The 17,448-nt window shown below is 48.9% G+C and overlaps 1 protein-coding gene across 1 annotated transcript in view; it reads left to right on the top strand.

The window, feature by feature from the left end:
• The window catches only part of GSTP1 (glutathione S-transferase pi 1), a 29,565-nt gene extending 12,426 nt beyond the window's left edge, over positions 1–17,139 (top strand). The window contains exons 4-7 of the mRNA XM_069629043.1: positions 5,714–5,801; positions 8,218–8,321; positions 16,386–16,493; positions 16,573–17,139. Coding sequence (XP_069485144.1) covers positions 5,714–5,801; positions 8,218–8,321; positions 16,386–16,493; positions 16,573–16,761 — 489 coding nt within the window. The 3' untranslated portion in view covers positions 16,762–17,139. The remainder of the gene's footprint in view (positions 1–5,713; positions 5,802–8,217; positions 8,322–16,385; positions 16,494–16,572) is intronic.
• Positions 17,140–17,448: the final 309 nt, after the last annotated feature.

The following is a 17,448-nucleotide window of genomic DNA, read 5'->3' as shown; positions in this document are numbered from 1 at the left end:
TTTCCTTTTCCCGCCTTCCCATGCACTTGCGCGATCTGAATGACACATGGCCTAGTAGGATCGTTGTCTGTCCTCCCTTGTTTAAACCCCCCCCCCCCCCCTTTGCCTGCTGGTATGCCTATCCTTGTCAAGACAGACTACCTTCCATACTATTAGCAGCACCCTGGGAGGTATTCACTGAGGAAAGTGTTCTGAGCACTGCTACTTCCCTGCTCTGCTCCCCTTCACCATTTAGCACCCATGTAGTTTCCCACATGGGTGCTAATGGTCTTTTTATTAAAAAAAAGTAACCTTTTGTTCGGCCTGGTGCTGCACTTACCTGCTCCAGAAAAAGGACCTCCCTGAGGGTAGCAGTGCTAGAGCTGAGCTGCACCAAGATTCTTCTCTTAAAAAAAAAAGTGCACCCGTGTAGAGAAACTACAAGGGTGCTAATGGTGGTATTAACTGAGGCAGTGGCAGACTCGGTTGGTAAGCCCTCGTGAAGGGATCCTCACTTCGTTCGCTCAGGCCCTACTGAAAGTCGGCCTGTCACCTCGGTTATCGCCTCAATGGCCAGTTCTCTTTAACACTTGATCTAGCATCCTGGTTTTGCTTGAGTTGGCTCCGCCCCAGTGTGACTGCAACCCTTTCTTGAATGAATCGTTCTCCTCTAGTAGTCTCAAGCCAACTGCAGCCTCATGAGCTAAATCCTGTGCCACACATTGTGGAGGACCCCTGAGTGTCTGTCTTCAGACACAACTGTGGAACCACTATTGTCAATTGCTCCTTCCAAGGCTCCCAGTGGCCGGCTGCAAGGATCAAGTTCAAGTCCCTCTGCATTTTCCTCAAGGCTTTCTGGGGCCGGGTCCGCACTATTCTCAACACACTTCCTAAAAACGTATTTTTTGAGCCCTAAACTCGGCCTCACATTAGGAGGGTCACACTTGTCAAAGAGTGGGGGGGTGCCTCCCTGCACCTCAAACTTGAGCTGGACCACTTGAAGTGCCAGAAGCAAGCTCAACCATATCTTCTCCCTCCCCCTGCTGACCTACCTACACCCTTCAGTCTCACTGGGTACCTGGCTCCTCTTGATTGGTCTCCTCTGCACTGCCTCTGGGCCTGTCTCGTACTGTGGGCTGTAACCGAGTCCCCTGCCTCCGTGCACTTAGCCAGAGCTGTGCTGCCCTGACGCAGCTTTCAAGGCAATGCTGAGTGCACCTTCCCACCCCACACTACCCTCATTCCCCCCTGCACTCGTTACCACACTTGCATGCTCTGTCACTAGTAACCTGGTTTGTCTTGTCCTATGCGAGTGCAGGAGACTCCTGTGTTCTTCTAGACCGAATTTCTGGGGTTCACTGCATTTTGGTAGTTGTGCAGTGTTTTAAGTAGGTGCATGCAATTATCTTCCATAAGCATGGAGCGATATGTACCCATCCTGGCTGGTTTCTTGGTTTTGTAGATTTAACTGATGAGACTAATTCAAAGCACCGCTAAATTCTACTGAACCTATACTCGAAATAAGCTAAATTCAGCAGAGAAAGTGTATAATGCTTGCAGGCTTTAACTTGAACATAGAGCTCTTGGGACCCTCCCTGCTAACCACTTCACTAAGTCCTGTTCTATCCCAAACATTTTGCAATGAGACCACTGCATACCTCCAAATTCAACCCCACAAATGTCTAACGCATTTCCCCATCTAGACCTGGCCGTCTGCTGTGCCCAGCGGGCTTGACTCTGCTGCTGACACGATGCGCCCATTCCATGGCATTCCATCTCCCATAGCAAAGGGAACCCGTATTTTGCTACTGACACGTTTCTGTTGAAATCCAACTTTATTGCAAATGACTCCTGATCCACACTACAGGCTGTATTTTATTGGGATGTTGGAAACTCGCTTGCCCAGCCACCTCTCCTCTAGCACAAGTGTCCACACATCAACCTGCCTTATCAGACTTACTGAAATGTGCCACATTATGTCCACACTTGTTGGTCCCTAGACAGCTCCAGTGTTTGCACCCAAGAGCCTTGTTTATGGTACATTTGAAGGAAAAGTTTAAACTCGGAATATTGCCGCCTGATCTTTAAAAAATATATATATACACACACGAGTCTGCAAATGCCACTAGGTGGCGACACAGCATTAGAATTGTCCATCGTACGCTGAGTCGGGGAACTGCACCTTTAGTTTGGGCTATTACTGGAAGCCCTAAACTATTGCATTAGATTACAGCTGGGGAGAAATGGCATACGAGGGACACAGTTTATAGGTGTTGTATAATTTCTCCATCCTTTGACTGCCCATGCTAATAAGTTCTTACCCTCCAGCCCAAAACACCCCACGGGAACTTTTTGAGCTCGCTTTAATCAAGCCTTAACATCCAACTTTGCACTCGTGTGCCCACCAGTGTCTTTTCAAAGCAGACCTGAGTGCTCTTGTAATAAAAAAAATGCCTGAACCGGGTTACCTCCACTCTAAGCGCTCTTGAGTACTCTTCACTGAAGTCCTGTTGAGAACAAGCATTGTCAAAGCCGACCATTTTGACCTGTGTAGTATTTGCCAGAAATGCTCAGGTACTTGCACCATTTTTCACCCGCCACCATTAAGGGCCAGTTAACACCACTGTGGCTGTACCTGGCAAGCTGTCCCATGCCTACACCAACCCACAAAGTTGGCCCTGGCCATGCTCGTTCCTTTCAAAGGGTGTTGCCCAATTGAGCAGTGGCGATTGGAGGAAGTGTTCGAGAGGGTATACGTGGTGATATCAGTTACTGGGGAGATGTTTGACATGCTATAATGGTCAGTAAATGCACTCCATTCTTTTATAATCCAATCCTTCATGGACCTGTGAAGGCCAAGGCCCGCCGTTGGAACACCAGGTTTCAGCTGGACCACCTTCGTGGCTGATTATTCCTTATAAACAGAATACCCGAAGCATCATGGACTTGGAAGATGGCACTACGGTGCCCAATAAAGTTAGTTCATGCAACAGTTTACTAGGGTGCTATGGTGGCTTTACTAGACTGCCCCGTAATGTACCACATGTAAAATATAATGTACTCTGCGATGATGCAAAGCTCTGCATTTAGTCTTGTGGCCTTATTAAAAGTGGGAGCATTTTTGTTCCGGAAATGCCACATCTGCTGGCACTACTGCATTCTGCCTAATTACCACTGGAGCTGGTATTGTATAATAGGTTAACCTAAGAAGGCATTTTGCCTTCCATGTTTATCTTTTAATGCGAAGGTAAACATTGATCATTGTTATCGTTTTCTGCATTATATGTTGATGGTGGAATCAGATCCCCACTGAATGATTTACTGAAGACTTGAACTTGTGCTTGAATATACAATTGTGATCACTTTATAGGAGGGGGGGGTGAATCCAGACTGTTGGAAATCTACCCAGTAAAACAATCTGCGCTACTGGTTTTCTTCAAGCTCAAAACAGAAAATGGTAATTGTGATCCAATTTGGCAAATATTGGCGCCACCCCTGTGGTATAGCCTGGCACCTTGCCGGCCTGAATGCAGCACGCAGTGCTCCTGAGGACAAAACCAAATTCTGCGGAGGCAGGCCGCTCTGGCCTGGCTGCCCTCTTGCAACTCTTAACAATGTGCGAACATACTGTCGTGCATAGCCAGAACATTTCGCCTTCCATGTTGCTCACTTGCCGCATGATCCCTAGACTCTGGGTGCCAGCCATTATGGGCACCTGTCCAGAATTCATCTGCGTATGCAGGCTATAGCCATTTCTATCTGGCTTTGCAGGCAAATTCACCGACCTTTCGATACTGCCTGCGATTTCCTAGGATTCTTGCAACATATGTACTGTCCAGTTTCCTTTTAGTCGAGCTGCAACTGCTGCAGTTTTTCGAGAAGTGCTTCTTGAAGGAATAGCTGTATGGAAAATGTGCCTTCCCGCATGTTATAAGTGATTCCTTCCAGTGACTCGGACGATGTCATGCTTGCTACAGCCATGCAGTTCCCACAAGAAGCCATGCAGTTCCCACAAGAAAAGAACCCGCGTGACGGGCCTGGGTTTACATTGCATTCAATTAACTTGTAGTTACGGACTTGTAATGGCAAAAGCATCCTACTGACTAGAAATGTATAAACATAGTGAGGGGCAGCCTTGCATGGTACAGTAATGCCATCCCGTGCGTTTCATACAAGTAGTCTGCATATGTTATATGCACCGTGTGCCATCCAGTTCTGTCATTATGTGCCAAGCTCAGCAGTTAGTCTGGCCTGTTGGTTTTGAAGCACCCAAAGACGCTCTGTTGCTGCATTCAAAGCCCCTTTACTTTCCTTAGCAGCCTGCTTAACTCGCGGTTTGATTTACGAGGGTTCATTGACTCGCCATCTTGTACTTTTTCGGTATTCGAACACAATTGTTTGCCCGAATTGACCTTTGCACATTTGACCATAGATGGATATATATATATAAATTTGATTGGGGTCCCCCCCCCCCCCGCATATATGTAACAATTGACCTTCACAATTCGGTCAATTGCGCAAAGGTCAATTGTAGTTCGAATAATTCGTATACAACCACTTTTTCTGTTGTCTGCAGAGCACATACCACGCTCTGGACCAAGGCTGCTGGAATTGTATTGACGGCTTCCCCCTACCCCTTTATCACACTTGACATACAATCTGCTCCCACCTCCTGGCCTACTTTCCGCCACAGTATTGCGTGGTCACTGTATAGAGGTGTAAATTAACACTTCATACCTATGTGGGGACATTCATGGAACATGTGTGAAATATTAGTTCACCAAATTTGCAGGGTTTGCATACCAACATGACCAGCTGCTAGTGCCTTTCAAAGCTCCATCCTACTTGGTGGGCAATGTCACTAACTCATCAAGAGGCCAGGTTAGAACCGGAAGACTGGCATCCTTGGTGGAAGCCCTCCTGCTTTGAAGGCTCCACTATTACTTGCACCCACCCTCCTCCTCTGCTCCTCTTTTGGTCACTTTGCCCTGACCAACCAAACACCTGTTGCTTGTGTAACACAGCCCACCTTACTTGTAGCTGCTGCTTTAGGCTAGGGCACCTTATACCCAAAATAAAAGGCAATAAGGGTACCTTTTGTGCATTTGTGTTGTCTTGGGGGGGCCATTGTACTACAAACCATCCTAATGCTTGGTGATCTGCATTGCTAGGGTTCATGTTGTCAGTGGGTCTGGGGAGTGCAATGTCTAGTTGGCGGTGTCCATCTAACCAAGCTTTCCTAGGTCACAAGCGGGAGGTAAATGGCTCTCCACATTTTCAATCTGTTATCTGAAAATGGATTCTCCACGCATGCCAGTGGCTACAAATTAATTCTGAGATTTCACATGGATGCCTGAAGGAGGTGTAGCAAAACATTGCTACCTAGAGTTGACCTTGCAGAAAGGCTGCAGTTTTTTGCAGTCTGAATTCAGGGAGATCAACATACTCTGCCTTGTTGCTTCTTCTAGTTAACGTGATTGGGTTCAGTACATTACATAAGGGAACCTAGGAGCACACCAATAACCCATAACCGTTCTTCCAGATGCAGACTAACTGGATAATGTGGAGTTTTGCAGGCCACTTGGTGTTTGTGGTTGGATGCACCATGTGGAGGGAAGAGTTCCCTTGTAGCCAGAACAGTTTATGCTTTCAACCCTCTAACCTCCAGTTTGTTGTTCCCCATGTTGGCTTTTTCTCGTGCCTCACCATTTAACTGTTTTGTCACTTGACTCAGGCTTTTGGGCAGCTGCCAGGATTTAAAGATGGAAACTTCGAGCTGTATCAGTCCAACGCCATCATACGCCACCTGGCCAGGACCCACAGTGAGTGAAAGCTTTGCAATATGGTGGGTGTGTTAAAGGGCAAATTACCTGTTTGTGGGGACATTTGGGTAAGGTTGGGGGCTGGAAATCTCACAAAGGCCAGCCACTGCTGGAGGATCAGTTGCATCAATTCAAACTTCCTTCAGCTTGAGTGCCCCACCTGCCAAAAGGTGGCAGCCTGGGGGAGGGCAGGTGGGGGCACTGCCAGCAGCTCTGCATGAGATGCTGGGGTCCTTTGCAGAAGAGCACTGGCAGCCTGGGCAATGCTCCCAGAGTCTGAATCCTGCTTGTGATGCGACTCCAGCAAGGGTGAGTAGCCACATGTATTGCGCAGGCGGTCTCCCAGAGTGTGGAGATGCTCATCTCTAGGCAGATGGTAGATCCCTTGTGCCCTTGGACTGGGTGGGAGGCTCATTGCAAGATGTTTGGATGATAACATAATGCAGGGGTATATGATCTAGTGCTCCGTGCAGCTTGCCGATGTCTAGATTATAGGTCCTGTTTGGAATTTCCATAAACCAAAACTTCTACGAGCTGGGACGGGTGAAATAAACCAACTCAAAGCAAATGGCATGGTGCATGCCACCCACCTCAGCACCAGGTATAGATGGCAATCGTGTGAGCCCAGTGATGGTTGCACCCAATTCTACAGCAACTATGGTGTTAATAAGCTATTGCATCAGTAAACCATATGGTGGAAATGGTTTTATTGCAAAAATGCCGGCAGACACCACATGGCCAACGCATTTTGGACCAGAATAAATACTTCATGGCATAATGAGAGAACAAGTGGCCTCGCAGCATCCATGCACACGTGGAGAAGATCTCTGGTTACTATAGCTTGCGTTTAATAAAAGCGCCCAACCTGCCAAAAATAAACGGAATGTGGGATTCATTGCATGCGATGTATGTGGCCTGTACTGCCCCAGCAAGAAACGCACGAATTCCATGGAGTGAGCGCACACATTGAATGCGCACTAGCAACGAGAAGACATTATGAAGCATGTACACACTCCACGTCTGTCGTGCAGATGAGGTTTCAGATTCTGATGTTCACAAGACTGACTAGGGCCGCCTCTTTCGGTGCTGGTTCTGGATTCTCTGGTATCTGGTAGGACGAATGAAGAATAACAAGCATCGCTTTCTTTGAACTTCTCTTTTTTTCTTCACTTCCTCTTTACTATGCTACCCTTTTTCTATACACGGGATGGCATCCTGGTTTACATTAGTTGGCGAATATCTATATAAATTAAAATGCATTATAAGTAGGTTGAATCTTTTTCTTGGAACCTGTCATTGGCAGTCTTGCTTAGTGGGTTCGTTTAATTAATTGGCACTGCATGATGGACAGTTTGTGTACTCCTGTTAAGCATCATGATGGCGCTACACGGATAGCGCCATGTACATTGTTTTAATTGGTTTATCGCTCTGTACCTTGTCGGGTAATCTCTCCCGTCACATTACAATTGTTTAATTGTACCTTGTCTTCTACTTTAATTCAGTGGACCATTCTTCCCCCAGCCGCTTTCTAAACCCATTTCTCTTTTGATACTAGTGTTTGATGCCTTTTTTTTCGTTGCCTGTACGTGCTCAGAACGTAACTTGCGTGACTTGATTTCACGAACGTTGCTGTTGGTTTCCAGTTTAACAAGCTTGCGGGTGCGGGGTGTTTAGTTTGCAGGAACTGTGGGATAAGAAGAGTTGGGAGCATTTCAGTAGTTTATTTTGCTGCAGATTTGGTTAGTTTGGATTCATCGTGTTTTACAGTCTGGCTAACGCAGTGTTTTGGTTATGTCCGGGGCGCAGGAACACAGCTTTTTTAAGCCATTTAGTTTGAACTCTGGACTTTATGCTCTTGACCGCTTTAAACTCTTGCAGTAGCTTTTTCAATTATAGTAGCATTATTGTACAGCATGGTTTGTTCTAGCATCTCTTTTGCAGGTCGTTTTTGTCCAGAATGTGTTTAATGGTGGCTGTGATTTGTTAAACCTACAGGCTATGGATAGTAACTATGGTTCTTTCTATCCCATTTTGGTAGTGCTCTTATTCCTAGCGAGGTCACTGTACTTGTTTTCTCAGATGACGCCTTTCGGACCTCCGCTGGTTCAAAATGCGTTGGCCATGTGGTGTCTGCCTGCATTTTTGTATTAACATATCCCCCATATTAACTGACTCAAGAACCTGTTTTGGAGCTATACATTATGGAAATGTACAGTAGTTGCTGTAGTAATGAGTGCAGCCCTCGGTGGGCTCTTGCATCTCCATAAACTAAAGCGCATGGTTATCAGACCCCTCCTGAACATTGGTTTGTGTTCAGTATAAATGGAGCCCCTGTCATGGATTCACACCTTAATAGACATGGTGGGTGATGGGTATACGTGGAAGAGCTTCTCCAGACTTTCTTTTTACCTTGCAGGTCTCTATGGGAAGAATGATGAAGAGGCTGCCTACATAGACATGGTGGCTGATGGTGTAGAGGATCTGCGCATGAAGTATGCCAAACTAATCTACCAGAACTATGTAAGTCTTGCCCCTTTGGCACACTACCACCTGCCACGTTTTCGGTTTGACATATCCCTTTCTCTGCCTTGTCTTCCACTTGGCTTTTCTTTTTTATTCTCCTGCATGGTGGTACACAACTGGACGATGTTGGATAAATGGTATGAGTTCAACTTGGTACTAAGGGCAGACTTTACGTAGATTCAACTCCACATTGAACAATGGCCTCCTGTGGATGGCAGATCCTGCTAAATCCTGCCTCCAGTTCTGAAACCACACTTACTGAACAAGAGCCCAGCATTTTTATATCCCTGGGGTTTTAACATCTTCAGGCTACACTTATTTCTGCTCCTTATATATTCTAGATACAGGCGTTGTACTATCATGGTAAACCTGGATGAAGTGTTGTCCCAGTTTGCTAGATTAGGGCTTTCCATTACTCTTGCTAGAGGCCAGGTTTTGGTTTAGCTCCTGCCTCCCACCCTCATATGGTGTGATGGGAGAGAAAAGGTCACCAGAAGTCCGCTTCATGATGGGCTCCTCAACCAGGTTTCCCCTGCACCTCCAGAACCATTAAAGACAATCTTGGCTCTCCTGCAACCACCACTCTTTTCCTACTGGATCGTTCACCTCCTCCCTCAGGCACTCACTTGTGTGCCCCCTCTTGAGAAAACCTGCAGACCCCTCTTGTCCAGCCAACTACCGTTCCATATCATCACCCCCTTGAGGGAAACGTCTGGAGAAGCTTGGCTTTCACCAAGCACACTGAACTTGAAACTGCTTTTATGAACACCCGTGAGGAACTGCGTGCATTTCTTGATTCCAACTCTCCAGCTGTTCTCATTCTTCTTGATCTCCCCTTTGCATTTATGGTCAACCATTCCATCCTCAGAATACTGCTCCATGATACCATAGGTATCTTGGAGCGGGCATTGGCTGACCTCAACGACTGTCCGTCCCAGCTTACTCTGGGCTTTCTCCTCCCCACCACCTCCATCTCCACCTGCAGTGTGCCCTGGGCTCAAATTCCTTGCTCCTCTTACATACTTAATTTCCACTTTTTCTCTTAACTTCGTGTTATGCAGATGACGCACAACTCTTCAACTTCCTATGACTCTTCTCACCCATCATTCCTGACTGCCTATCTGCCATCCAGTCTTGGTGTAGGTCTCCAGCATCGGGTCTGGCATGGATTCACATGCTCATGAAAATTCCCCATCAGGCTGGGAAGCCTCGATAGAGAAATTCTGTTTCAGTTTTTTCTCAACCATCACTGGTCTCTGGGTCATACTGCCACAGCCAATGACATCCCTCTACCTAAGCCCCTCTGGCAGCCATCTTCAGATTTTTCCCGCACATTCAAGTGTTGGGCGTCCTCATGCTTAGCTCTCAAGCTTTTTACTATTTTTTTTTTTTAAGTCAATCGAGCTCAAGCTCAATTGATCTACCTTCAGCAGCCCTCAAGGGTGAATTTCGTTTACTTCTTGGAGGATTCAACAAGCTTCTTCAAAGCCTACGTCGTGTGGACATGGCAGATTAGGACTCAGTGCCCCTGTTCAAGATTTGCCCAGGCTGCGGCCTGCGGAACGTCTTTCAGACGGACATTCCCTGTGACTCTACTGCCTGCAGTCAGACCCGACGCACCTGGAGAATGACTGTGCGTCTTTGTCAGGATATGGTGCCCTGCACTTTGAGCGATTGGTGCAGGCGTCTCGCGTGGCTGCAGGCCAAGGCCCCTGCTCTGGGTGAGTCCCGGCAGCATGCCTCCCTTTCCCAAAAGAAAGGTGATAGGTCTTCTAAGACCTTGAGGACGCCCCTCCCATGGGGTACCAACATAAGCACCACGAATCTCCGGTCCCCTGGAGTGCCATTGCAACACTCTCCTCAGTGGCCAGGGAGAGTACAGCGTCTCCAGCAGCTTCGACCATGAGCCAACTCTCAGGATCTTCAAAGTGGAAGTCGGACCATCCGGGCAAGCAGTTGGAGAAGACCCAGACAGGCCCTCCAGAGAAGGCCAGGGGGCAGCAGGGCTCAGACCCTCCCTGTAAGGTGAAGGCCACCGGCTCGAACAAGGCCCTGAAGGCCCAGGTACATCTGATGAAGGCCCAACCTTCCATCAAAGGAGTGGTGGCGGATCCGCAGGGCACAGCCCCAAAGGCAAGAGTATCCCTGCCTGCCGGAAGGAAGTCCTCTTTTCAGCCCATTGAAACACTGGAGAAGATGCCTATCATTTCAGTCTCTCTTGGTTGCAGAAGGGGGGGGGGGGGGCGCAAGGTAGCCCTCCAGGGCACGGATCTCCTCAGGATCTTACCAACCTCCAGACCTTCAAGAGGAATGATGCGTTGAGAGCCGGCCCTACGGCAAGGATCCTGATGAGGGTGATGGCGACGACGAGACAGATGAGCAGCAGGGCATTGAGGGCTTGGAGGACCAGCCTAAGCCGCAAACGCCTCTTACTCCATCGCCACAGCCACCACCTGGAGATATCTCGGTGGAGCTTCCGCTGCTCTCCATACCCTATGCTCGGAGATACGATGAGGATGCCGCTGGTACCATTGGGGAACCACCATCTAAGATTTCACCCTTTGCCTCCCCCTGAGGGATGAGACAGATCCTGACACGGCAATGATGGGCACTGGCATGGACGATGGATTGGGGATCTCCTGTCTCCGCCTCCCGTATCTTCACCGCCTGACGAGATAGGCTCGTTCCACGCCATGATTCCAGGGCCTCGGAGCTATTTCAGCTTGTCCCTGAGAAGAGGCTTGCCTATAGAGGCGAAGAGGAAGACTGTACTTCGGCTATCGCTCTTGGATGACGTTTGGGATGAGGGTTTGTCCCTCATGAAGAACTCTTCCTCTGCCCCGGCGAAGAGGGACAGTTATAAGAAATACAGGGTGCCGGACTCTGCGCCCAAGTGTTTGCAGTCCCAACCGTCTCTGGACTCTGTGGTTTCTGCAGCAGCCGCCAAGAAGTCTTCAGGCTCCTTCGGTGGACTCCCGTCCCCCCGCTCCTCCTCTGGACAGTGAGGGGAAGAAGTTGAATGCCATGGGGCGAAGTTATGTCAGCAGCGATTTTATCAAGGCCGCCCTCGCCATTGTGGCACATTATGACGGGGAGCTTTGGTTCAAGATTGCACCCATCCTGGACTTCCCGACAAGAGGGTGGAAAGTTGCTTTGGAGATTTTACAGGAAGGTGGTGGCATTGGACCACACCATTACAGTGGGCACAGACATCGCTGATGTGTGGTTCTGCCAAATGGGCAACAGCCTTTGACTGTCGGGGGTGCTGGCTGAGGGCCAAGCATTTTCACCAGAATGTTCAGTCGAAGGTGGTGGACATGCCCATCAGGGACAATTTGTTCAGGAAGACCGTGGACAAGTATCTTCAGGCGATCAAGGCAGACACTGAAGACGGCTCGTGCCTTGGGCACGTTTAACAGCAACGGCCGTCCTTTCGGACTTCCAGCGTAAAATCCCAAGTTTCTTCCAAAGCATTCGGTGGAGGTGATTCATCCTGTCAACCCTCTTGCTCGTCGACCCAGGAGACCTACAGGGGCCGTGCCAAATCTGGAGGACGTCATCCCCAAGGTGGCGCTTCAACATCAAAATGGGATTGAACCAGCCGTGGCATTGGAGCCCCAACCATGCATCCCGGTGGGAGGCCAGCTGGGGAACTTCATCAGCATGTGGAAGACCATCTCCATCGACCATTGGGTGCTGGATGCTCTCGCCCACGGTAACACCCTGGAGTTCCAGTGGCCCGGCAAGAAAACCATATCCCTCAGCTTCTGCTGGAGGTGCAGGCCATGAAGGGTGCGGCAAAGCTTGGGCCAAAAACTGGAGCTCCAAGTGTACTCTTCTTAATTCTCATCAAAAAGACCGGCGGTTGGAGGCCCATCCTAGACCTCCGCTGTCTGAACAAGTACATAAAGACTAGCTCCAGATGGTGGCTCTTTAGCACGTTCTCTGACAGCTAGAACAGGGCATTGTCTATCATAGCTGGACTTGGAAGATGCCCATTTTCACATCTTCACAAGGGCCACCGCAAGTCCCTGTGCTTCGTGGTTCAAGGGCAACATCACCAAGAGTTTTCACCAAGTGCCTGGCGCAGGTGGCAGCACAGCTGCATCTGAGGGATCCACATGTACCCTTACCTGGACGACTGGCTCATCCGAGCAAGCTCAAAGGACATCGCTGTCGAACACACAACGTTGACCGTCCCAACTCCTGACCGATCTAGCGTCCTCAAAGTCCTGCTTGACTCCATTGCAGGACACGTGTTTCAGGGATCCCGACTCCAGTGTCGTGCTTGAGGTCTCCGGAGGAAAGGATAGCTGCCATTTTGGGCAAGGTGCAACAGCTGTTGGACACCTAAGGTCGCCACAGTGAGATCCATCAAGTCTCTGCTCTGCATGGTCGTCATGCATTTACTTCATACGAGTATGCAGGCTGCGGATGCGTCCACTACAGGAGTTCCTCGACAGATGTTGGATCCAAGTGTCGGGAAGCTTCCAGGACAAGATCAAGCTCGACGAGGGCTTCCGTCGAGCAATACGGTGGTTGGGAGTCTGTTCACATCTGTCTTGAGGTGCAGATTTCCACACTCCACAGGAGACGGTCACAAAGGATGCCTCACTGGAAGGTTGGGGTGCGCACGCCGGAAGTCTTCGGGTGCTGAAGGAGAAGACTTTGCACGTCAACGTGCTGGACTGCAAGCAGTGTTTTGGGCCCTCAAGTCCTTCCTGTTGTCCCTCAAGGGCAAGGTGGTATGGGTCTTCATGGACCATACTAGCATGATGTTTTACATCAGGAAGCGGGGGGGGGCACCAGATCCCCAGCACTCCAATAGGTGCAGGACCTATGGCACTGGGCCATAGCCCAGAGGATCTGCCTCATCCCGTTTCTTGGGGCAGGAGTGAAGAACACCGTCACTGACCTCTCAGCAGGGAGCTGCACTCTTGCCACGAGTGGAACATCGGTAGGACCAAGTGGATCACCTATTCTGCAGATGGGGCACTCCCCACATTGATGTGTTTGCGGTGACGAACACCAACTGCTGAGATTCACCAGTGGGTTTCCCCAGCCGGGGAGCATGGAGGACATTCTCTTCCCCATGGACGGCCTGTTTCTGAATGTTCCCGCCGTTGCTTCGACTAGTCAATCACGGTCCCGGTGCAGGATGATCCTCGCACCAGCGTGGTAGATATTGTACCCAGACCTTCTGGACATCAGCGTCCCCTCTGGTCAAGCTCCTGGTAGTCGCAGATCTTCTCACCAGGCAAGAAGGCACGATTCTGCACCACAACCCAGGATCGCTGAACCTGAAGGCCTGGCTCCTGCAGCACTAATGTTTGGGGGCTAGAATCACCAAGAGGGTTGTAAGGAGGTGCTTGCCAAAGCCAGGGCTTCATCTACTCTCAAATGCTACAGGCACAAGTGGAAGAGGTTTGCCGTTTGGTGCCGTACAGATCGACCCCCTACGAGTCAATGCTCCGCAGGTGCTTCCATATTTGGTGTCATTGGCCAAGGCAGGTCTGGCCCATGCTTCCATCACTGGCGGCTATCTCCCGCTACACCAGATCTCCAGGACGATCATCCTTATGGTTGCATCAGTTGGTCAAAACTATTTCGCAGGTTCCCGCCAGTGAAGGCTCTGGCATGGGAGCTCAATGTGGTGCTTACTAGGATCATGGGTCCTTCATTTGAACCTGTGCATTCAGTGCTACTGATTTTTGTCGTGGATAACAGCTTTTCTTGTGGCCTTCCCCTCCGCACGACGAGTGGGATCGGGCCCTCTCTTGTAAACCACCTTATGTACTAGGGTAGTGCTATGGATGTACCCCTCCTTCATGCCCAAGGTGCTGTCGTTCATTTAAACGAGCCCCTGGTGTTACTGTGTTCTACTCCTTTGTCGCCGGCTGAGAGTTCCTTCAGTAGGTTTTCAATGTCATCTGAAGCCAGAATCTTGGGAGTCCTCTTCGACTCCTTTCCCTTCTCCTTGCATTCAGGACCATGCCAAGAAGGCTTACTTTCAGCTCTACCTCCTCAAAGGAATTCTCCCCTTACTCACTTCCCCAGAAGCTCAAGGTCTCTAGAGCTCTGGTTCTTTCCAGGCTAGACTACTGCAATAGCCTCAAGCCCAAGGACTGCATCGCTGCAGCCCTAAACTCTCCACTGGCTCCCGGTTGCTGCAGGTATCAAATTATATTACTCTGCATCTTCCATAAGCCTGTCTACTGCAGGGCTCCACACTATCTACAACTTGCCCACTGCTCTCCCTCCATATCTTTATTCCTCCGGCACTGTCAAGTGCTTCTCCAAACGGAGCTGGTGGGTGATCTCTCCCCAGTAGGCTACCTCCTATGGAACAGCCTCCCCCTTTATCTTGAACCAGATATCCTCAAATTCTGGAAGCTCCTCAAGACTTCCTCCTCCCTCTGCTAAAACCCAGTTGGTGAGATTGGTAACATGGGGCGTTGTCCTCCCACACCCGATCACCTTCAGCCTCTGCCCATTCTCAGCACTTGCCTTGGCACCCATGGCCTGTGCCACCACAGGCCTGCATTTACTAGCTGAGCACTCACCCAGGCACTTACAGCTGCTCACCCCCTTGCACTTACCCCTCATCCCTTCTCTCTACACTTGAATGCTCAAGGCCTAGTAGGTCCACTTCTATCTTTCTTTTGATTTTCATTCCATGTTCCATCCCTGTTGCCCTGTGGGCGATTTGAAACACAATTTTCTTGATGTATAAGAACCTTACAAATGCACAATAATCGCTTTTACTATTGTAATGTTGATTGCTTATTAGTTGGGACAAACTAGGAGTGAAGCTCCCCAGGCCAGGATGGAAGGGGTTAGTCACTGGGTGCTAAGGGTTCCAGAGAAGGGAGCCCAACCCGAGTGAAGGGCAGTCAAAGGCCAGATCCTTCCCATCCCAGGTACAGGGGCTGGTGTATTTGGGGTGGGGCAGCATGGCACATTCAACATGCTGGATGGGGTCAGAAAGCCGGCTTGAATGGGTATTGCATTTGTTCCCAAGTTGGTGAACTAGGTCCTTCCAGCCATTGATGCCACTTTTGGAGTAATTGTGGCAGCTAACTGGGAGAACCAAGAGGTATTTCCCATTGCCAAGCTTTCTCCTGGTCACTTCTCTGCTCTGAGATCATGCCAGCTTTCCTCCAGTTATCTTGATCCTTGGGTAGGTGGGTCTTCAATGGCAAGGCTGAAGCTAATGACTGACCTAGAGGACGGGAGGCATGTGTCCAGGTGGATGGCATAGGGGGCAATCTTTAGTCTTGTGGCACACTGGGCTAAGAGGCAACCTTTGCTGCTCCAAGGACTACAACTCCCATTATGCTTCACCATTGACTATGTTGGCCAGGGATGATTGTATTGTAGTCCAAAACATCTGGCGAGCCAAAGGTTGCAGACCCCTTCCTTATAAACTGTTTTTGATGTGTTGGTGGTGACCTATTGCTGATCCTGAGAAATTACTATTGTCCTTATTAAGCATCAGCCTGAGGCCTTTGTGTGGTAGGTGATCGCAACCAAAGTTGGTGGCCCTTATCCAAACCCATTGAGGGCAAATGCCACCATGCGCACGCCAGTCAGTAAGGGTTCTAATGCTATTCTAGCTTATGCAGGGGGAAAAGCAGGCCTCAACTGGTGCTTTCTGCAATGCAGCTAATCCACATCGCCTTGCACCAGGGCCATGTGTAGAAGTGGCTGAAACGAACATTGCAAGCTTTGATTGGGTAGACTGTGACAAGAGTAACCTTTAATTCAGACTCCTCCTGGCAGCTAAATGGGGCGAGTTAGTGCTCCAATATTGCCCCCACCCGTGGAGGTTTCAGAAGTGAATCAAGTTGCAGAATTGTCGCTTAAATAACCTTGGCAGGCTGCCAAATAGTGTTTGCACTGGATTATCTGTCTACACATTTATTCCTGTAATGTTTTTAAAACTGAGCCTATACACATTACAGTGGGATTAGAGCAGTTTAAAGTGCACCATGCTTGGATGCTGTGCAATCTAAGGTTCCAGGTCAATGATTGTAAACTGCTTTAACCTCTTGTACACAGGAGGATGGAAAGGCCACATACATTGAAAACCTACCGAAGGAACTCCAGAGCTTTGAGTGCATCCTCTCTAAGAACCATGGTGGAAGTGGCTTCATCGTGGGAGACAAGGTAACTGCTAGTCGTATTATGGGAATTTGGCACTATGAACTTTGTGACATGTTTAACACTTATTTTTGTTCTCTTCTAGATCTCAATGGCAGACTATTGTCTGCTGGACATCTTGATCATTCACCAGGTCCTGGCTCCAGAATGCCTTAAAGACTTTCCCCTTCTCAGCGCTTATGTGGCGCGCCTTTCAGCACGACCCAATATAAAAGCCTTCCTTGAGTCTGATGCCCACAAGAACCGTCCCATCAATGGGAATGGCAAGCAGTGATCCCCAGTTTGCAGAAGAGGCTGATCACTTGGTGTGGAGGTGACCCAAATCTACCCCCGTTTGTTGAAGCGTTGCATGGTCTTCACTGCCTTTGACCTTATTAGTAATACCTCTGATGGCCACATGTACTGTAGCTAAGTGCACTGATGCGAACTGAGCGTAGAAAATGGCAGTACGTTTCTTTACTAATATTTGTCGAGTGGCGTTTTACATGTTCTTGGTAGCTGGAGTGTTTAAATGCACTTTCTAAAATCACAGGGCAACTTGCTGAAGAACCGTAGAGCTTAAAACCACTAATATCCATGTCCTCAAAGAAAAAAAATGTGAAACATTTGACAATTAATACCACGCAGTCAATTAAAACATTTTTACAATGAATTGCTTGTTTTTATGAATTCTCTTGAAACTGTACACTTCACTCACTGGCAATACTGCCAGTGCAAAGGTATTGTAAGGGTCTCTCTTCAGTAGCACTTCATTTGAGGTGCCAACATCTGTTTAAACCTGGAAAAAACGTTTGCCTGCAATACACAGCTGGTTACTGTGACTTACACCATACAAATCCTGGCTGGAGATTTGTTTTATCCCCCCCCAGGATGTAGGATTTGAAGTTTCCCAGTTTCTCCAGCATGGGGTCTGGCATGGATTCACATGCTCATGAATATTCTCCGTCAGGCTGGGAATCCT

The sequence above is a fragment of the Ambystoma mexicanum genome, chromosome 12 (genome assembly GCF_040938575.1).
Source record: "Ambystoma mexicanum isolate Mex_15411 chromosome 12, UKY_AmexF1_1, whole genome shotgun sequence".
Classification (NCBI taxonomy): Eukaryota; Metazoa; Chordata; class Amphibia; order Caudata; family Ambystomatidae; genus Ambystoma; species Ambystoma mexicanum.
Note: the sequence above shows the minus strand (reverse complement) of the source record. Positions and strands in the feature narration are given on the sequence as shown.